At 50.0% G+C, this 22,609-nt stretch overlaps 1 protein-coding gene across 1 annotated transcript in view; it reads right to left on the bottom strand.

The window, feature by feature from the left end:
* Nucleotides 1–721: 721 nt before the first annotated feature.
* The window catches only part of LOC122386004 (centrosomal protein of 104 kDa-like), a 66,481-nt gene continuing 44,593 nt past the window's right edge, over nt 722–22,609 (bottom strand). The window contains exons 3-16 of the mRNA XM_043374778.1: nt 19,828–19,966; nt 17,574–17,797; nt 17,199–17,406; nt 11,848–12,059; nt 11,191–11,567; nt 10,189–10,312; nt 9,423–9,643; nt 8,857–9,126; nt 8,188–8,398; nt 5,233–5,408; nt 4,825–4,973; nt 4,076–4,177; nt 3,543–3,665; nt 722–2,548 (exon numbers count right to left, since the gene is read on the bottom strand). Of these exons, the coding sequence (XP_043230713.1) occupies nt 1,443–2,548; nt 3,543–3,665; nt 4,076–4,177; nt 4,825–4,973; nt 5,233–5,408; nt 8,188–8,398; nt 8,857–9,126; nt 9,423–9,643; nt 10,189–10,312; nt 11,191–11,567; nt 11,848–12,059; nt 17,199–17,406; nt 17,574–17,797; nt 19,828–19,966 (3,642 nt within the window). The 3' untranslated portion in view covers nt 722–1,442. The remainder of the gene's footprint in view (nt 2,549–3,542; nt 3,666–4,075; nt 4,178–4,824; nt 4,974–5,232; nt 5,409–8,187; nt 8,399–8,856; nt 9,127–9,422; nt 9,644–10,188; nt 10,313–11,190; nt 11,568–11,847; nt 12,060–17,198; nt 17,407–17,573; nt 17,798–19,827; nt 19,967–22,609) is intronic.

A 22,609-nucleotide genomic window follows, 5' to 3' on the forward strand; every position in this document is an offset into this window, starting at 1 on the left:
TTCTAGGCTAGTTTTTGGAGCTGAATTCGAATTTAGCAACCATTTGAACATTTACGAAGTAGTTTTGGTGCCTTCGTAACATGTTGCGAAGCTGTCAGAGGCGGTTGACACGTAATACCCGTCACAACCCCTACCGGTTGACCTGACCTGACCTGACCCGACCTGGTCTAAATACTTAAAGACATAATCTCTGGTCAAAACTAACACGATATTCGTGACCAGCACCCCGGAAAACCATATAGCAGCCACACTTTACGACTTCCTAACAGGTCCCGATTTTCCCGGTTTTCGGGTCATTGACCTGACCTGGAAGGTCACCCGATGACCTAGGACCTTAAAATTGGGTATCATCGGCTTTCTCTCGTGACGGGCAACACGCTCGTTTTTTTCCGCGAAGCTCTAGCTCGATCAGGGGCCATACACGAGGGGGTCGTACCCCCCCCCCCCCCTTGTGCCGTCGAAGGACGCAAAATGGCCTGTGCCGGCGAGGGTTAACTCAATCTCATTCTGAGAGCGACAGCAGAGTGCTAAACAAAATGTGTGCAAACAAAAATTAAAAAAAAACTTTCACCTATAAACATCATCTGTTGTTACCTGTTACAATGTTACCTAGTTTTATTTGGTGAAAACTTAGTTAACACCTAACACTATCATGTATCTAAGTGGATGGTTTATAGCTTTGTTGACTTCTCCCCGTCATTCCATTTCCAAAGAACCGAACCGGTGAGCGAGTATTTCATATGTATTGATTCAACAGCCCGCTGGTCTGTAGGCGCCAGACTACGCGATAGGCAGCTCACTGCCAGTTTTCAGTTGTTGAGCAACGTGCGGTCCACAAACAGTGCGGTACAGCAACGTCCCTCACTTCCTATCTTCCTGTTTGACAGATTGCTCATTAAGCTCGTTAGGTTTCCGTTCTTAAGACTTAAACAGTGTTGTAATACTGTTAAAGTGTAGATCATTTAAATTAATATAGCTGTTGTGTTGCGATTTCTTACCCTCAATAAGGTTCCAAATGTCGCAAAGGTTTGACATCAACGATTATCTAGAATATAATCGGCTTCTTCGTCGTTCACAGGAATAGCACGATATAACTGTCTTTATAGCACGTAACCAATGACAACAGGCTGCACAACAACACGCAAGTGATAGGAAAATAAACATCTGAAGACAGCGAGCCCAACAATTAAGTGATTGCACGGCCACGCTCCTGTGATAGCTCCTCAGGAACATTTGCTTTGTTTACGCCCCCTAATAGCATCAGCAATACAAACACGATTAGGCATAGCTAGCTCGCACGAATAAGAGAATATTGCTTGTGATTACATACGCCATCCAATTGCTAATGGCGAGGGATATTGTTTCCGCCCTGATTGGCCTTAGGGATGTGAAGCAACCCGCGAACCTCAGATGCTGTGCGGGAGCTGTGTGAGCGTTCGTGTTTACCGCCGCCTGGGAGGTGTGTTCCTGGTGACGGACTTGCTCCTCCGCGTGTCGCTCAGCCGGGCAACCCGCAGCTCTGTTCGCCCGCTGGGCTTCTGGGACTGAGACCTGCCTCGCACTGGTGCTGGTTTCACCCTCTCCTCTCCGGTCCGGCGAGAGCGAACACTTCCAGCACTGTCGTCTTTGTTCAGCCGAGACCCTCGGTCCCGCTCCGAGGTCTTCTTGTCATCTCGCCCTCCCTGCTTGCTCCTGTTTCCGTCTCCGCCGCTTTTCCTTGCTTCCGTTCGTCTCTGCGGATCCCGTCCCGGGGTTCGAGTGGCAGCGTCATCTCTCGCCGTGCCACCGACGGGTCGGCTCGGGTTACTGTTTGCCGGCGGGTACCTATCGTTCCTATCCCGTCCTCGGTCATCCCTGTCCCTCTTCTGACGAGACGGAACCGGCGCCTGATCTCGCTGGTCCCGCTCAGGTCGACGCCTGTCGTCTCGGGCACCACCCTCCCTGGGTGTGGTCGCGGCGGGGGATCTTCCACTTGTTCTGGTGGCGTGATCGTTATTCTGTCGAGTTTGATTTCTGTCTCGGTTTCTGGAAGAGCTGCGCCCCACATCCTCTCTCGGTGTGGATATTTGCTGTCTCGCTTCCCTGGAAGTCATCTGGCCTTTCGGAGGAGTTCGCCGTGGACTGGGCTCCCTTTTCTTTCCCTCCGGAGGGCTCTGCCTATCCCTGAGGTTTCTGCCGAGCAGGGTCGGCTGGTCGCCCAGATCGCTGGTGGAGTTGTGCCGCCGCGGAGGCAGCGCGAGCGGGATCTCGCGCAGGTCGGCCATGGACGAGCTGCGGCTCGGCTGGCGCAGGTAGGCCGGCGCGTCGCTGGAGAAGCTGAACCGGCCCGGCATGTCGGAGGTCGGCGGGACCAGCTCCTGTCTCGGCTGCCTCTGGTCGGCCGGACTCGGAGCCTGCTCCGCCGAGGGAGCCGTCCGACTTTTCCCGCTGTCCTGAGCGGACGGCCGCTGAGACTGCTGTGCCGGTGGTGGCGGCTGCTGTGACGTGGGCGGGGACCGCGCAGCAGCTCCTCGACTGTGTCCGTGCAGACGCACAAGGGCGCTGGACACTGTAAAATAGGACACATGCAGTTACGTGTGCTATAAGGTACTGGAGCATAACCCCTTTGAATTCATAAGGTACATTTATTACTTTTTCCATGCAAAATTCACATACGAGCAGCAGTCATCACACGCTGTCAGACGACCGATCACTAATGCTAATACGAAACTAACACCGATGAACAACATATTATAGCTAAGCCTTACAGCTAGTTAAACACACAATTGAACACGAATCGTAAGAACTAAGATCGATATGCGTCGAGGTCGGGTATTGACATTAGACCCGGTACGCTGCCGCCTAGGCGACATGGTCATGAAAGGCTGAAAGTCGTTAGCTACAGGGTCAACGGCGCGAAAGAAAAGCAAATGTTACGCTAAAGCGCACTGGATCATTCAGGCTTGATGACTTTTGGATAAAGTGTTGGCAATGCATTCTTTGCACTCTCGTCTAAACGTTGGCTTCCCTGAAGACCGCTTCAAATCGGCAAGCGAGCTGGAATGAGGTGATGAAGCCTGCAGCCCACTTTGTGTTGCGGGCGTTTGGCCGACTCATGGCAATTGCCACGGGGAATGGCTTTGGACTAGCAGTCATTGTTGTGAGGGCCGAGGGTGGTTCTAAACTCCCAGTTATTGTTACAGGGGTTGGAGATGAACTCAACAATGTTTTGGGAGTGGACGGTGGACTCACATTTGTTGCTGCTGGGACTGGCTCTGGGCTCACAGTTTCTGTTGCGGGGGCTAGTCGGATACTCGTTGCAATAGCTATCGGAGTCGCTGCGGGGTTCGGTTGGACACTCTCATTTACTGTTGCCGGGATCGGTCGCGGACACTCACGTTTGTTGTTGCGGGAGTTAGTCGGGCACTCACATTTGTTGTTACGGGGGTTGGCGGGGCACTCACATTTGTTGTTACGGGGGTTGGCGGGGCACTCACATTTGTTGTTGCGGGGGTCGGTCGAACACTTACATTTGTTGTCGCGGCGGTTGGCCGGGCACTCACATTTGTTGTTGCGGGGGTTGGCCGGGCACTCGGCGACCAGGTGGCTCCGCCAGCCGGCGTCATAGGGCGGTGTGTTCTGGTGGCAAAGGGGACAGCGGTTCCCGGCCGGGCCTGACCTCCCCGCTGCCGGCACAACAACGCACGCCTGGTTACAGCACATACACACAAACAGGGCAACAAACACCTGGGAACAGGGCTGGAAAGACATGGACAATATGGTGCTGGCTGCTGGTGGCACTTCTGCCGCTCATGTTTTTCTCCGGACTCCATCTGACTTTGGAGCACACACTGGGTACTTAGTGCTGCACTGCGAAGTGCGAATGGCGTCGATTGCAGGCTACTGTTAGTTTATATTAAACAGCTGTATGTTTCTTGCCTTTAAAATGTTTTAGGGTTCTTTGGGGACTGAGTGCAGCCATGCTGCAATCACCGAGCGTCATTATAGTGATGAAAAATTGATGGTCCTACAGGCCATAGTTGTTAAGTTATATGATGCTCAGGGCCCACATGCGACAAATATGAGAAGCACTCACGTTTACAGTTGTTTGCATATATGTGAGCGTCGTAGTCTTGTACCGGGATCGCTTCGTGGCATGTTTTGCAGTAACGGTAGTTCTCGTGATCCTTACATTCACCTGAAAATATTGGCATGGAAGTATTATTGACGCGCACTGTATTCCGATATGTTCTGTCACACGCCATACACTCACTGATATGAACCCCCGCTACGCACTGCGTTAGTGATGCCTCGGACCTGCCCTGCCTTTCATCTCAAAATCGGCAGTAAAGCGTTCTATTCAGCCTGCAGTAACCTGTGTTCACGATTTGATCGTTCGTTTAGTAGCCAAACGGTGCTGTTTGGGAAATATTGGCTTGCTACTTTCGGGTCAACCCATCCCATGTCTAGTTGTACAGGTACTGCGGCCTGGGCTGGTTAGGTGTGTACCAACAGTCACACCCAACCGGGGCACTGTTTCACGGCTCGCCGCTACAGTGCCCTACGCTGCGCTATGAGTATTGGTGCGGCGTTTGAGACGAATTCGCCTAGACGCTTCAGCGTTGTGAGCGTCCGAGTTTGTTGATGCTTCCATGGAAACCCAAAACACCGCTACGCGAAGCGCGCTGTAGGGCAGTGCCGTGAAACAGGGCCCTGCTTGGACGTAAACGGTGTACCGTGTAGTAAGTCCATACGTCCGTAAGGACGTAAATGGAGGTTAGTCCATGGCCTGACGCTCTTAGCTATCTGGATGCATGGATGTTGGGCCACACTGCACACACTTACTCAGGAGGTGCTCCGTGTAGCTGGCAACTTCGACCACTTGTTTGCAGTTTTTACAGCGCAGCAGCATGGGGCAGTGTTTCCAGAAATGGTATTCCATCCCGTCATCGGTTACGTACTTGTCGTTGATGTCTCCGCAGAAAACGCACGTTCTGGAACAGCGCTCCGGTCAACGCTTAGACCCAGGTGACATGACACTAGGAAGTACTGAGTAGATTGCGTGCAATGCATCTAATCGGCTTATCGATAGATATGAATCCTACACGGCCACGCACACAGACGAGTCACGAACACGCCCATACCGGCACGCACGGACACACGCACGGCGCACACACGCACACTGCGCAGTCTGCACACCCACGTCATCGCTCATTCAGTTGCTCGATTATCCGTCCATCCACTCGCTCTCACCTATCATCCTCATCCTGCTCCATGGGCTGCTCGACGTCCGTGATCACACTGGCCAGCGACTTGGAGCGCACCGCTCGGCTGAGCTCGGCCTGCTGGCCGTCGGTCACCTCGTGCAGGGGGGCCGGTCCGTCCAGACTGAGCACGGCCGGCACGGTGCTGCTGCTGCGCCGCTCCAGCTGCCGGGAGCAGCGGGACGTGGCCAGCGGTCCGGGGGATAGGATCAGCGCGGCGGGGCAGCCGGGCGCGGTGGCATGCACCGGTTTGACACGATTGACACCGCTCAAAAATATCCATCAGCCAGCAGGGTCCATTGTTAACACGATAATGACCGGCTTTCGTGTTAACTTTAGGGCTGGCGCCTCGGGCAGCCTTTCCCTAAGCACACCTGCATAACCCTTGATGACCCAGAGCCATATAAAAGTAATGAAATGGTGGAGCACGTATTGTCCACGACTGTCTGGAACAATTAATCGTGGTGAGCCATGCGAGGCTGAAATTGAAACGCTCTTCATGAGATAGGTCGTTGATATTCGTAAACATAATCACATCTTTCTCTGCATGTGAAGGAAGAATACCTATAGTAGAAACATGAGAGTAAGAATATGTTTAATGTATGATATGCAACGTAAAACTTACCTGCAAAGCTGCGTAGGTAACTGTATCGCTTTTCTTTTTTGTCTTCCGAAAGGATTGAAAATACGCAGTAGTCGTTTTAATCGTTACCTTCATATGGTAGGTACTTTTGATATATTTTATAACCAGTAAAACGCCTTTTGGGCGAAGAACGAGCGAGCGAGATAGTGAGCCCTGCACGTGCGGAAGGGGGAGAGGGTACTTCCAACGGGCCTGTGCAAAGCACCCTTCTAACCGGTCGCTAGCGGTGTGCAAAATTTGAACGCAATCGGCCCAGCCATTCCTGAGATCTGGAAACGGCATTCTGCACATGCGCACGTGCAAACGGGGTCCAAAATGACTTTTGCACGGCACCCTACTAACCGGTCCCCAGCCGTGTACCAAATTTGAGCGCAATCGGCCCAGCCGTTCTCGAGATCTGGAAACGCCCCCTGCACGTGCGCACGTGCAGTAGCACCCTAGCCGCAACACATGGGAATGCATTGCCTGGTGGGTGCCTAACCTGTATGCCAAGTTTCAGCGAAATCGCCCCAGTAATTACCGAGTTACTGAAATGGGAACAAATTTGGCACCTCTTCTTTTTGCATTTTGCACGTGCAGTGGGGGTCCCTCACATAGATCAAGAATATCCGACCTTTGGTAGAAGGGATGCAGCTACCCAACAAAAATTACCGCAAGACAATCGCCCAAGCGGCTGCTGAGATATGGGTCTCTCAAAATCACTACTTTTGCAAAACAGCTTGAACACTGTTGACTTTTCACGTGGCACGTGCCACGACGGTCACTGAGATGTGTCAAAAGTAGTCAATTACGGGGTAGAACTGCAGGGTTGCGGAGTCGATGGATTTTCGGCGACTCCGACTCCGACTCCGACTCCGCCTTTCCAAAACCAGCTCCGACTCCGACTCCGACTCCGGGCAGAATTGTCGACTCCGACCGACTCCAACTCCCAACTCCGACTCCGCAGACCTAGCAGGGCTGCGGAGTCGACAGATTTTCGGTGACTCCGACTCCGACTCCGGCTCGGGTTTCTAAAATCGACTCCGACTCCGAATCCGACTCCGGTCACAACTGTCGACTCCGACCGACTCCGACTCCGACTCCGACTCCGCAGCCCTGGGTAGAAGGAATGGGGCTACCCAGCAAAAAAGACCGCAGGCCAATCGGTCCAGCGGTTGCTGAGATATAAGCCTCTCAAAAGCGTTACAGGCCGGGCCGGGCCGGGCTGGGCCGGGCCGGGCCGGGCCGGGCCGCTCATACTGAGATTTTTCCGTTATATTGAAAAGACTCACTTCGCTCGCTGCGCTCGCTCGCTCGTAATGATTATTTTGTCATCTGTTATACACCACCGCTCCCCTCAAAGAAGCGGTGACTAATCTGTGGCATGATGCGCTCTTTTGTCTGAATGTGTGGGATTGCCAAACCGCTGTACTCCGGTCTGACCTGTATGTGGCGAACGAAGACGGAGAGACAGCGAACGCCTGCATAAAGTACTTGCCATATATGCTACTTTCGAACTTGTAAAGCTTGAGCAACTGGTCTGAGCACGGCACTCCACACATACACACATTGGCGTCCAGTGGTTTTCTATTTACAGCTATAATACTGACTGAACTTCGTGAACGTCTACAAACTCAACCACAACAAACCAGGGACTCGTCTCTTTATATGCTAACTGGGCAGTGGTCGAGGCTGCGGTCACCTAATTCTAGAACGAATGGGGATTTCAGTACTCGATAAACACATGGAGATGTAGCGTAAATGATGTCGCTTTTGTTATGATCTGTGTCGTAGAGCCGGTGAAGCATAAGAAACACCAGTTGACTAAATGCATTGTGTGTTAAAGCGCCGACTCAAGTCTCCTTAGCGATTGAACCAACATCCCCACCTCACTTTTGTGAGGCTGGCAAGATATTAAGGTGCTTTCAAGTTCAAACGTTCCTGCACAATTCGTGATTCGTGCAAGCATTAGAATGCAAAGTTTGTTTGGGGAAATTTTGAGCCCGACGTTTTCTGCCTCCCCTTACCGTAAAACAATTATTAGACGAGTCCCTGCTAAGACATGAAACTAAGGGCGTATATCACAGTGCGCGCTAGTTTATACAGTTAGCAGCGAGATGTCAGGCAGTCTGGCGAGCATTCCAGCCTCGGAGCTACTCGAGCGATTTTATAAATATTACACTGCAATCACAAGCGCTGGTTGTCGGAACATCTTCCGTGGAGTCCGAAAACTGCCTGAAGGCCTAGGAGCGTGACATTCCAAGCGCGAAGCAGAGGCAGCAGCAGCAGCAGAGCGAATCAGCGTTCCTCTATCTACCTTACCTTTTTGTCCATCTTATCGAATTCAGAGATTAGGGTACGGTAAGTGAGGCTTTTGCGCGTCTTAGTGTCAGTGGGCAGCAGTTTGCGGACGAGCGCTCTGTCCTCGGGGTAGATGAGGATCATGAGCCGGGTGCCGGCGGCGCGCACCGTCTCGTGCGGGTTCTCCACGGCCGATAGGCCCAGCTGGGCCACCGCCTTCACCGACATGGCGCTGCCGCAGACGGTTAGAGAGATTGTCAGAAACACACAGCAGGACACCACACACACGGCCAGACTTTTCCGACATGGGACTGCCGAAGACGGACCAACAGTCAAATACCTATTTATGTGCATACTGCACATACTGCACAACACTACGACGCATGGCCACAGCCAGGCCAGGCCCATATCTGAGGCCATGTTGCTCTGGAGAAAACATTGTCATATCCGGTACATATGAACAATGATGATTTGACCTATTGAATAAATACTAACCAAACTTTAAGGCAGAGGGGCCCCGGCCCATGGCCAACTATGACCTATGTAGTAAAAACGCAGCCTGGGAGCTGATTGTCAGGCAGGGCAGATGGCAAAACTGGCAAGCGTAAATGTTAAGTAAAATAAAAAAGTAAATTAAACAATGTTCAGACAAACATGCATTGTCCCCTAAATCACACAAGGCATGCTCACCTATCCGGCTCTGAACTCAGTCCGTGTTTGGTGACCATTTGCTCCACCACCTCCAGCCGGGCCTGCGCGATCCTGGCCGAGACCGCGCCGTTCAGCGGTGCCGTCATGGCCGCCGCCACGACGGAGATCTGGCGGGCGTGCGCGACCTCGGCGAGTCGCACCAGCGTCTCCACGGCCAGCGACTGCACTCGCGTAGCGTTGTCCCCCGTTTTCTGGATCAGCTCGGGTAGCAGCGTTTCCATGGCCGTGCTGAGCTCTCGCCGGGACGTCCTGTAACGGCAGACGACAGTTACGATCGGCGTTTGGTACAGGGGAGTAAGTGCCCAGACTTCTTGGCATGGCGGAACCGTAGTATAAGCTCCGCTTAGATACGTGAACGGAACTAATAAAACGTAATATTTCAAAACATTAAAATGTAATTAACATCTTTACTGGAGGCCACACTTTTTGTCAATGCAGCACTTGGAGCTACACAGGAATATACCAAAGTGTGGAACGACGGGTTGCGATTTAGAAGAAATCGCATCGCAGGTGGAAATATTGTTCTTACGGGACCCTGCACTTACTTGTGTTTGCTGGCGTACGGCCCAGTGAGGTAGTCGAGCGTCTCGGCGGTGAGCTGGAACACGGTGTAGACCTTGTCCCGCAGTGACCGCTGCAGCAGCATTGTGGCGGCCCGGGTCACCTTGTCCGGTTTCACGCCGCCCTCGCCGGCCCGCAGCGTGGACTGCAGCAGCCGCAGGCCCTCCTCCTTCTGAGCGAAACTCTTCGCGTAGAAGTTACCGACCTAGAGTGGAAGAATAAGGTGTCAATGTTATGCTGGTTTCTTTTCGCGAGTCTCAACTTTCGTGAGCCTTGTCAATCTTTTACGGATGGTTGGTAAAAGTAACGATGTAGCCTTGAAAGATAAATTGTCTTCAAATAATTAGAACACTGAATTTCTTTGAAGTCGCAACAAAGCCACTGTAAAGCTTCAGTGAGCATGCGCTAATTGTTCGGCTTTATATCCATTGTTCAAATTTGAAGGCTGCTAGCAAAACGCTGCAATCATCCTTTAATATGTAATGATAGTCCACTAGCGTTTTTTTCATTTTGCTGTGAGTGGATAAATTTAACGATGTTGTCCAATAAATCCAGCCATACCTAGGTCCCATTGCATCACGGCCTGGATTATGTCATGAGTTAATGAGGTATGATGGAGGGCGTAGGGTGAAATATTACCGACAAAGTTATCCGTTAATTCCTGCCTTACCTCAGGGTAAGCCATTTGCCTGGAAAATTTACTTACCGAGAGGCATGTATCTGTAATCACAATGCGCACTATGGACTCACCAGAGGCTCTCCGAACACCTCGATGGGCAGTGACGCCTGTTTTCTGTCCTGGTCGGTGAGGTGCGGTGACATCTCGGTCCGTCGCTCGGCGTACTGAACGCCCGCCGTAGCGGCCAGGCGCTTACTGAAATTAGTGGCACGTTAGGCATCGAACTTTTTAAAATAAATTCCCGAGGCAATCATGTGAAAGATTAACAGTGCATACAATCGAGCATACGTTTTTATTAATGCTATCCAAATTATTGTTTATTCATAAAAAGAGAGGCATTCGAAAGGGAAAAATACCGGAAAATCGATCTGCTTGAAAATCTGTCTCCATGCGAGCTAGATCTTGTAAAATCCATGACAGGACAATGCAAGGAAACAAAAAGTGATGACGTTTCATTGCTCGAGAAATCAACTCACACCAAAATGCCACAGACCAAAATGCCAGCACTCCACTCTTCATTCTCATTCTCCATCTAAAGAAAATACAAGCCGAGTAAGAGGCTACAAACGAATACAAAATCCAAGCATCTAGTTATCTGAATCTCATTCGATTGTAGTCTCCTCCTCTTCTAAATATCGTTGCTTGAGGTCACTATGCGTGATTAATAAAAAGGTCATCATAATGTCACAATTTAAACAATTGTCCCATTGAAGTTTCCAGAAGACCACAGACCGAGGTTGCCGAGGTATGCAGAGGTCTGTGTTTGGGCTTCCTTGGATTCGCCAAAATGTCTTGAGAAAAGAGTCAGCAAGATCCGGTCAAAACGTCATTCAACTAAGCTCAACAACTACTAAACTTGCTCGGTAAAAAAGATTTATGAGCATAGGAGCTCGTCAACTAGGGCACTGCATTGACCAGTGATCGGGGTAAGATATCGGCTATTTCTGACAAATATACAATCGTCACCTCGGCAGTGCCATCAGACCTATCGTTTTGTGACCCGGGGCGCGCCCCGGCTCCCCACTGCACTGCACCCCGGCCAGGCCGGGCAGCCGGCCGGCCGCCGCGCTCACCCGCGGATGGCCGGCAGCGTGCGGTCCTCATACAGGGCGTACTTGGAGGCCGGCTGGGGCGGTGTGGGCGGCCGCTCGGCTGTCGGCTGCGCCGGCTGTCGGCCCGGGACCGGAGACGCCGCGGCCGGCGCCGGGTCGTAGCTGGGAGGCGGCGGCGGCGGCAGCGCCGGGCCCGAGGACTCCGGCGTGGGGAACAGCGGCGGGGGAGGCGTCAGCGGCTTCTTGGGCTCGGTGGGCGGCCGCTCGGGACTGCGGGGGATCGGCGGCAGCGGGTCCGACTGGGGCCGGCCCGGGGGCGGCGGCGACGGCGGCCGAGCCTTCTTCCCCGGCGGCGGCGGCAGCTCCAGACGCATCAGAATGTCGTTGTTTGAGTTTGTCTGAAAAATGAAGACATCCGTGTCCAGTTAGATAAGAAACATGGTCTTGTTTTGCAACAAATGACAACAGAAAAAAAACTGAACTCAGAAATTTAATCGGGCTCACCTTCGCAACACACCGACTGAAAGGGTAAACATTCGGGATAAACGGAAGGGACAACGAGTTTGACAAACTGGGTGAGTGTTGAGTAATGAGTGGTTGGACAGGTCGCAGATTAACTTGAGAGTTCACCCATATTCAACGTTGACACTCCATCGTCCTGAATCCTTTGACACTCACCCCATCGTCTTCCATGAGCTGTTCCACTTTGAGCGCCTCCCTGACGGCCTGCCTGTACTCGTCGATGTGCTCCTTCTTCTGCTTGGCCTTGTCGTAGTTCTCCTCCTCGATTGCCAGCCGTTTCTCAATCTCGTATTTGCCCAATCGCAGACCGGCCTTTTGTAGCAGCTCCACTGCGTCCTTACAGTTCTGGGCGTAGTCGAATCTCTCATCTGTAAACATAATGTATATAGGTAGCGTGGAAAGTTATAGTTTAGTTTAGTTTAGTTTATTCAATCAATCATCCACAGGCACACACCCAATGACGGATGAAGTCATAATATAAAACAATAAATACATACAGCACTAACACCTTAAAACATAAGACAGATGTATAGGATAGTTTCGCAACATTGCCTGATTATGAGCCCTTGCCGAACCTATCGATTCTCTACGTAAGACGTACCTAAGCCCCGGCCAGGAGGTGTGTGTGTGTGGGGGGGGGGGATGGGGAGATCCCTTCGCCGCTCCGCCCCTAACTGAGCTTGAAATTGGCGAAAAAACAAGTGTGCGGTAAAACTTGGCATAGCTTCAAATGAATACCTAGGCAATGTTTGAGGAAAGTTTGGTGGTTGTAGCACCTAAGATGACGTCACAGTGACGTCATAAAGTTTTGTCGTTCTCCGATATGGACCGTCCGATATGGATCTGATGATGCTAAGCATGAAACTCAACTGTAAATGAACTAGACAGCACCTGCTGTCATCCTAAAACATCTAACTACACTTCCATCTAGTTTCTGACCAATAATCGACACTTTATATTCGGTCCCATATATCTGATATATCGTGAGGAATATGAGAGTCGCAAATCTATAATTTCACTTATGACGTCACTGTGACGTCATTTCAAATGGGATCGACACCAAATTTGGACACAACCTCGGCTAGGTATTCAGGAAGATGTGTGCAAAGTTTCGCTTCTCTATCTCTTCGCGTTGCGACGATATCGTCCAGGGCATATTTTAACATACTGACTGCGTCCCATTTTGGGACGCAGCCCCCTGCCTTTGGGACGTAGCCCTCGCGAAATTTGGACCACTGCGTCCCACACTGAAATGTCACGGTTTCAGCGGAAAAGTGCGAGCAAAAATAAGTAGGTAACATGCATCGGTCTTTTACTGTGTAACGGATGTTGCCTTTCCAATTGCTTTGTGCCCTGATTTACTATGTACTATTTACTATGTACGAAGTATTGACGAACGAGCTGTTCAAGATATATCGATTGCTTTTTCTGCGCCCTCCGCTCTGTCATAGCTTTTTAGATACCGGCGCGTTTTCGAAAAAAATCGCATCATTGCAAAGTTTGACATTTGATAGTGGCATACGGTCAGATCAGTGCCGTCATGGCCGTCTGGCCATAGGAGGATCCAGAGGGGGCCACGGGGCCATCCCCCCCCAAAGCGCCCGAAAATGGCACAAAATCGACATATTTCTGGACATAATAAAAAAACAAAGGAACTTTTATGTGGAAAAGTTTGGTTTACCTATATTACATGGTAGGCAGCAAGGAAACGAAATCTGAAGCATCCAAAGCATCCGTTCATCCAAAGTTGGATCATTCATCTATGATGGATTTTCTTTTTTATGTAGCTTTAAAATCCGATGATTTTTTGTCACAACTTAAGTGGTTGACCTTAAGTTATCTAATAATTTCAAACAAATAGTACTAGTATCTTCAATGCGAATTGGCAATATTTCACACGTCAAGCTCTATTTTGAATCGATTGGTAGGGTTGAGAAACGTGTGAGAGACGTATGTACGAGTATCACATTTTAATCATGTGCATATTCATTTTTATTCTCTAAGCATAGGTACAATTTGGTGCGTCAAGGAAGGTCAAACACGCCCAACGCCGTTCAGGGAAACGAGTGACTAACAGCAATGTAAAATGTCAAGAGGTTGGTCCGTCAAGAGGTCAAGAGGCCGGTCCGTTCTTTGAATGCGGATAAAGAACGCGCCACGACTGGGCGAATTTCGAGACTGGCCAAACGCAATCACAGCCCGCTCCCAATATCCCGCTTGCTGCCCCTCCACCAGCACAGTACACAATGGCACATGTATCTGTACATTATCTCACTTGCATTACACATATTTCGCTTGCAATGTGCCCTTTCCGATCGAAGCATGTGCCCTATGCCACCTTTGGGACGCAGTGAAAAATCCTTAAAATATGCCCTGATATCGTCGCAGAAGTAAAGGGGGGCAACTATATGCCCCCCCCCCCCAGCGGCCGGCGGGTGGCGCGGAGGCCCAGCGGCCGTCGGGTTAAGGCCCCAAATTAGAGTTCCGGTCTTTGGTAAACAGCTTCGCAAAAATAGTTGTAGAGCTTTGATTTTCACACCATTGTGTTCGTAATGCTGAGGTGAATTGAACGCTATTTTTATATTATTTTATTTTTGTAAGGGAAAGGCCGGCGTTTTTTCTGTTGATTACGTCAACTGGCGTCTGAACGAAATTAGATACCGCAAAATCTTATCATGCTCCTTTATTCTGTTCCGCGACCGTAATTTCCTTGGTCCGAATACACATTTTCTATTCAGCGACCCCATCATGGTCATTGACGACGTCTGTCATATCTCGTGACTGGACCGCGTTAATCTCTTCTAATTATCTGTCCCCGAGCCGCAGTCAGACGCGTATCCGCCACACCATGTGTCACCTCAACCCACCATATCCCCTTATAAAGTGGCGCACCTTTACGGCCGACAAATGACCTTTCCGTGACCGGGGCGCGGTTTTTCCCGCGGTAACGGGACGGCAGTGACCCGGTTGTTAGCGGCGCGCTCAGCTGTGCCGGTCATACCATATAGATCGTCCTGAACGACGCTCTGTTGTAGCAACGCTTTCGGCCGGGTACGTCAGCGCCGGCCGGCCGATCGAACCCGGCGCCACGCGCCCGGTGGGAACGGTGGCCAACACCGGAACATCGGGGCAGTCATTCCGCGATATTTTACATACCTAAATGATGAAAACTGAGGCCATGGTGTCGTTTTTTTTCTTTTTTTGAGCTCAAGTTAAAAACGCTGTTTCTGAAAAAAAAAATCTCCATTTTTTTTTTAGCGTAACCTCGATTTGAACTTGACCTTAACAAATATGAAGTGGCTAACCAGTCACTAGCATAGCATCTTTATAATGAAACGTAAAGTAACGTAAAGGCTCTGTCAATCCGTCCATTCAAACATTCGAGCTAAATTTATAAAAAAGTCAAACACGTGTCAGCCACCTAAATCAAATACAGGATTATAATGGAGCATTCCATTTTGTAGGTAGATACTTTGTTCAATCAAATAAGAGTTATTACCAAAGAGGTTAAAACAAAACCCAAAAGCTTTTATCGTTCTTGCCGATAATCGGGAACACAAACATTGATAACCGCGTCCAGCCTTCTATAATTGAGCTTTAGGGATACATAATGATCACTGACTCGGTCTTACAAAATCAACCATCGCCCGACCTATTGGTTTTCCCGTGCAGAGGTTCACTTATGACGACATAGGCCAGTGACCTGACCTGACCTGAAAATGCGCTTAGTGTCATGAGATCCAGTTTGAATAAAAGTCAGGTAAGTGAAGTTTCAGTGCTCTATCCCCGGCGTGTTCGGAGCTATTGCGAAAAAAACAACTATGGGGTGACACCTCCCCCTCCGCCGGCGAGGGTTAACGAACGCCTTCCCTTCCACGTCCAGTTAATCCTGAAACATATGCCAAATCGATATTCGTTGCAGTTCGTACGTGAAATGTGCCCTTAAGTAGCCAACCAATAATTAAGGATTTGATAATTTAAGGCTAGCAGTATAGACAATGCATTAACCCTATTCCTGGCGGGGGGGGGGGCCTCAGGAGCCCCCCCCCCTGAGGTTTTTTGGTTATATCTCCCAAACGCGTTGAGCTAGGAAGCTCAAATTTTCTGACTTTTCCTAAATGGCTTCTACGCAACATGTCTGAAAATTTTGAGTTGATCTGACCTCAGGTCAGGTCACCAGAGGCGGTTTGGTGACGCTACCTCAGAAAAGTTTGCAATCACGCCAGAGCTAGAGTTTTTGACCGATCAATTTCTTCTCTTCAGGGTTTAGTTAGGGTACCAGTATGTGCAATTTGTATATCTCGGAATTTTGATATCGGTGACCTAAGGTCAGGTCAATTTCGCGACCTCCCCATTATAAGTCAATGGGGGAAAAATCAACTCCCTGTTTTTACCACTAAAACGGGTCGGAATGGCCCCATATACCATACATGACTTCATATACGATCAACCTTCACTACCTTGAGGTCTGTTTTGCTGTTGGGCAGCTGTGAGGTCATGTGACGTCATCAAAGGTCACCAAAGGTTTTTGGCCAATAACTCCGTACAGGAACAAGATACAGACGCGTGGATGGTCTCATTGTGTTCAGCTCGTCAAGACGCATCGAATGATATACATGATGACCTCGAGGTCACGTGACCTGAGGTCAACCTTTGACCTTGACCTTTCGAGGTCAACATATATATCATTCGATGCGGATTGACGAGAGGATCACGATGCTGCCCTTAGTTTGTTCCTATCTTGACTAATTCGAAAGTTATTCGAGAAAAACTCTCTCCATATCTAGTGCCGCCATTTTGACTTTTTCGACTCCTGTGACGTCATCTTTGACCTGACCTGAAAATGACCTTTGTAAAAATTGTAGATCTTGGCCGTGCGTATCCGATGCCGTTTACCGCTTGTCGCTATCTTGCTTCGTTCTCGAGATCTCAGGGGGGGGCCGAATCGGCCCCCCCCCGCCAGTTTCTTGTCCCGGCGGAGCCCGCCAGGAATAGGGTTAAATATCGACTGACCGCTGTGACCTTTGACCCTTTTGCAAGCGGCTCGACGCTCCGCAGTTTTCAGGAGTTTGTGGTTGTCGCTATGTTGTACATCGATTGCAGCATTTTTAAGCAATGGGCTTGTGTGGCGTGCGGTAATGTTCAGTCACCCGTCTAATAGTGTCTTGGTGCATTGTCAGCAGCGACGGCATATTTTTCACAGGAAAATTTGGTTCGCGGTCGCAATGGTATGCACCTATTACAATTCTACTTTGCACTGAATTAAATTACTGCCAGACTCGTGCATGGTCGAGAGTAGGATGTGCTTGTGCATATTGAAGATTTGCGAACCCACCAGAAAAAAAATTCACTGATCCCATGATTTGTTTTTTTTTGTACCTATAGATGAAAATGTGTGCGTACAGCATGTCATACACTTCTCGTCGAGTCTGAGCTTAGAATATTTACAGTGAACCGATTCGGCAAACGTCCATACGTACTAGATGGCACCGCCGATTCAAACTCACGCTTCGCTGCGACGGCTTTTCGCGCCTCCAGCTTGCGCATCCACTTGACGGCCTCGTAGTCTGTGTACATGTTGAAGGCGAGGTCGTCGTAGCTGGAGACGCCGTCCTGGGTGAGCAGCGCCGAGCCGGACCGCTCCGGCGCCGGCATCACGGTGTTGTTGTTGGCCTCCTTCACGTCACCCAGGAAGTTGACGCCCAGGATGCTCACCTGCCAAAGGTGGTAATTACACATAGGTTAGAATATCTTAAAGAATCTTGGGTTAGAAGCTGATTCTGGGGGACGACCGGATGATGACCACAAGAAACTGTAATGAGGAAAAAACGTGATAAATTTTTAGCATTCCGAACGAGTTTTAAATCCCGACTGAATCTCACCTGGTTATATTTGTTCGCCTTGCTCATGTGATTCCTGTGAATGAGCAGCTTGATGAAGCGGCCTTCACAGTCGACGGCCACTGACTTGAACTCCCTCGCCTTGCCTCCGGTGACGTCATCGGCCGGTCCCAGGCTGATGTAGCCGAGCTTGGCGAACTGCGCGTTGGCGTACGTCTCATCCTTGCCCCGCTCGACGTCACCCACGAAAAAGTCAATCCGTTCGGCTGTCGGCAGTAGCGTAGCAGCATTAGCTCCAAAGATAGCTATAATCGCTAAGCGTATCTAAAGAAGACAAGAAGGTCTGCAATAATGGCTGATGGTTTTCGTAAGCTATTTCATATAAATTGATAAATATTGGAGAGATCGTTTTCTGTATACAGGGTGTTGCAGGTAAATTGGGAATTTTCAGACCCAATTTCAACATGCTATTAATACGGTGAATGAAAACATATAAAGTTGAAACTTCGCACGTGTATTGTGTCATGTACGCACAGCCTTGTCACTCGATGTGACCGCCGTCGGCGTCCCGCACCCTCTCGAGACGGCGCCGGAAAGCGGAGCACGCGCGCCGGGCCTCGTCCTGGTCAATGGTGCTGACTGCCTTCCTGATGGCCTTCTTCAGGTCAGAAACGTTGGCATGAGTGGTCGAGTTGGATTTTTGTTCTACCACGCCCCACATCCAGAAGTCGCATGGATTCAAGTCAGGCGAGTTGGAGGGCCATATGTCCTTGGGTACATAAAGGGGATCCTCTGGCTCAGGAAATCTTGCACCCTCTGGGAAGCATGTGCTGGGGCGGAGTCTTGCACCAGCATGACTTTGCTCAGGTCATAGTATTTCATCATCCAGGGGATGAGAGACTCCTTCAGGATGGTCAAATACGCGTCAGTGTCGATCATCACACCAGCAGGTATGAAATGGGGCGGCATTATGCGGCCATCACTTGCGACGGCCCCGAATACCATCACTGATGCCGGATTTTTGCCTTTCATCACGGGAGCCACTTCATCAGGGCTGTAGGCGATAGCCCGCGAGTTCCGGCGGTTGGCGACCTCTTCTACGATGAACTTTTTCTCATCGACAAATACCCTGACGTCAATCCCGAGGTGCTTGAGGAGATTGAGGACCTTCGGTGCCCTCTCCCTTCGCATCGCCCTTGCTGGTTCGGTCAGGAGGCTTCGTCGTTTTCTGGTAAACGACTTCATCCCGAGGTCCTCTCTCACGGCTCTGCTGATGGTGCTCTCGCTCACGTGACGGGCACGCGTAAGCTTGTTCATCGAGGTCCTCGGTTTGGCCTGTATCGAGCGTTTCAAGCCGCTCAGGAATGTTGGTGTCCGTTTTCGGTCACTGCGAGGTGTGTGAGAACGTCGAGCGACATCCCCTCCAGCTCCTACAGTCGCGATAGTTCGGTACACGGTAGACTTTGGGTACCCAGTTAAATCTATTATGTCCTTCGCGCTCTGTCCGGCGCGAACTAACTCACCAATCGTTTCCCTCCGACGCTGCTCCATGACTGCGCGATATGTTAGGATTAAAATTTCAATATCAAATGAAAAACAATTGTTGAAATTATATTGTGTCAAATTTCCATGATGTTCCTCCGCATAGCAAATTTTTTGTAAGGTCATGAACTTAGTCCCAATTTACCTGCAACACCCTGATGTAGATGTGACCATTATCAAAAGAAGGAGCTGATAGTTAGATACGGCTGACGGCAAACATCATTGCATTGCTCTGCGGTTGACCTTTAGTCTGTCAGCCTATAGGTACTGCCTGAGTCAGCCGGAGTGGGAGTGTGGTGGGTGCCACATCTACTCTGTCTCTCCCCCATCTCCTTGGCAGCTTGGCGATTGGCACCGAGTCCCAGCAAAGTATGGGCTAACATCAATATGAGTCGTACCTGACATGATACACGCACAAGTCATTGCTGCATCAGTTCGATCATGGAAAACATGTCGCAGGAAGTCGTACATCCTCCACGCTCCAGCGTGTGTATGCGCTCATAGAAAACAATGTTTTGTCGGTAAAAGGTTGGATCGTGACGCCAAGCGTCAACGGCCTCGGACATGCCATCAACGAATCAGTCACCGTGGACCGAATATCTGACGGACCACGAATCTTGCCGATTCCCACTTATTTATCCCGCATACGTTATAGCATGTCTGACGGAGCACAGAGTCATCCCCTCCCCCTCCCGACTCAATGATCAGCACCTAAACATCTGACTGGCACAGCGTCTTCCCCAGCCTTACTCACGGATCAGCAGCTGGTGCAGCAGCACCTGGATCCGACTGAGGTGGGTACGCTCGCCCAGCTGGAAGGCGATCTCCTGCGGGTAGATGCAGAACTGGCGCGACCTCCAGCCCCGCGAGTGCGGCGCCTGCACGTCCAGCTCCTGACGGCGACAACGCCACAGTGTTAATGGTACAGCGACACAACACCGGCATCACGGCGCAGCGTTATTGAGTCACTGAGATTTGTGAACGATAAAATTGCTGCCAACGCCAATAAAAAAACCTGGAGTGCCGGCGGATTGCATTTCTGAGAGGGTGGGCAAGATATCGTGGGGGCCTCCTGGCGAAAAGGGGCCTTTTGTGTATAGATAGGGGCCTCCTAGATCTGGTGAGTGAACGAACGAAGGGATAAACGTGTATCAGCCAAGTGAACCAACTAACATAATCTACTCTACAAGCATATTTTTTCCGCCAGCCAATTCAACGAAAACAAAATTCAAAATTGTAGTCAGCGGCGTGTTTAGAATATCGCGAAGGGGGGGGGGGGAGAAGCAAAGGTTAGGAGGGCGCCACCTCACCCAAGGAGGGCGCCGTATGTACAGTCCACAGCAGAAGTAATGTGCGATTTCAGTCATGGGTATGTTCTGCTTCTAAAGCTTAACCCTATTCCTGGCGGGCTCCGCCGGGACAAGAAACTGGCGGGGGGGGCCGATTCGGCCCCCCCCTGAGATCTCGAGAATGAAGCAAGATAGCGACAAGCGGTAAACGGCATGGGATACGCACGGCCAAGATCTACAATTTTTACTAAGGTCATTTTCAGGTCAGGTCAAAGATGACGTCACAGGGGTCGAAAAAGTCAAAATGGCGGCGCTAGATATGGAGAGAGTTTTTCTCGAATAACTTTCGAATTAGTCAAGATAGGAACAAACTAAGGGCAGCATCGTGATCCTCTCGTCAATCCGCATCGAATGATATATATGTTGACCTCGAAAGGTCAAGGTCAAAGGTGGACCTCAGGACACGTGACCTCGAGGTCATCATGTATATCATTCGATGCGTGGCGTCTTGACGAGCTGAACACAATGAGACCATCCACGCGTCTGTATCTTGTTCCTGTACGGAGTTATTGGCCAAAAACCTTTGGTGACCTTTGATGACGTCACATGACCTCACAGCTGCCCAACAGCAAAACAGACCTCAAGGTAGTGGAGGTTGATCGTATATGAAGTCATGTATGGTATATGGGGCCATTCCGACCCGTTTTAGTGGTAAAAACAGGGAGTTGATTTTCCCCTCATTGACCTATAATGGGGAGGTCGCGAAATTGACCTGACCTTAGGTCACCGATATCAAAATTCCGAGATATACAAATTGCACATACTGGTACCATAACTAAACCATGAAGAGAAGAAATTGATTGGTCAAAAACTCTAGCTCTGGCGTGATTGCAAACTTTTCTGAGGTAGGGTCACCAAACCGCCTCTGGTGACCTGACCTGAGGTCAGATCAACTCAAAAATTTCAGAAATGTTGCGTAGAAGCCTTTTAGGAAAAGTCAGAAAATTTGAGCTTCCTAGCTCAACGCGTTTGGGAGAAATAACCAAAAAACCTCAGGGGGGGGGCTCCTGAGGCCCCCCCGCCAGGAATAGGGTTAAGAACGATTAACCAGACTACAATGAAACTTTGAATGTAGCTTATATGTATCGTCACCCTTGCAGCTGCAACTTTAGCTATTGACATCTTCTTTCGATCACTCCGCATTAAACAATCGCCAGTCAAAGCCAACCGTTGAGATTGGTAAAACCCTACATTACTTTAGCGGTGGGCTGTACGGTGGCGATTTAAAACAAAACAAAAAAATCCTTAACGATCGCTCAGGAGGGGGGGGGGGGGCGTTTTTTTTACCACGCTACCATTTTTTTGCGTATCTATGTAAGGAAAGCGGCGACGCGCAGTGCTGCGAAACTTGGTATCGGGTTAACCCGCGCACCGACGGGGGTCTGCGCCAACTTCGTACCGACGGGGGGGGGGGGCGGATGACCGCCCCCCTGAGATCTCAAGAACGAAGCAAGATAGCGACAAGCGGTAAACGGCATCGGATACGCAGAGACAAGGTCTACAATTTTTACTAAGGTCATTTTCAGGTCAGGTCAAAGATGACGTCACAGGGGTCAAAAAAGTCAAAATGGCGGCGCTAAGTATGGAGAGAGTTTTTGTCTAGTAACTTTCGAATTAGTCAAGATGGGAGCAAACTAAGTGCATCATCGTGATCCTCTCGTCAATCTGCATCGAATGATATATATGTTGACCTTGAAAGGTCAAGGTCAAAGGTTGACCCCAGGTCACGTGACCTCGAGGTCATCATGTATATCATTCGATGCGTCTTGACGAGCTGAACACAATGAGACCATCCGAGCGGCTGTATCTTGTTCCTGTACGGAGTTATTGACAAAAAAAAAAAACTTTGGTGACCTTGGTGACGTCACATGACCTCACAGCTGCCCAACAGCAAAACAGACCTCAAGGTAGTGAAGGTTGATCGTATATGAAGTCATGTATGGTATATGGGGCCATTCCGACCCGTTTTAGTGGTAAAAACAGGGAGTTGATTTTTCCCCCATTGACTTATAATGGGGAGGTCGAGAAATTGACCTGACCTTAGGTCACCGACATCTAAATTCCGAGATATACGAATTGTAGCTACTAATGACCTTATAACATCCTGCTTGTTTCAAAGGCCTCCGACATCTGCTGTAGCTCTGGCACGGTGACAAATTTGCAAAAAAGTGACTTGAGGTTGGGTCA

Source organism: Amphibalanus amphitrite, unplaced genomic scaffold (genome assembly GCF_019059575.1).
Source record: "Amphibalanus amphitrite isolate SeventyFive unplaced genomic scaffold, NRLGWU_Aamphi_draft 000237F_arrow, whole genome shotgun sequence".
In the NCBI taxonomy this organism is placed as follows: Eukaryota; Metazoa; Arthropoda; class Thecostraca; order Balanomorpha; family Balanidae; genus Amphibalanus; species Amphibalanus amphitrite.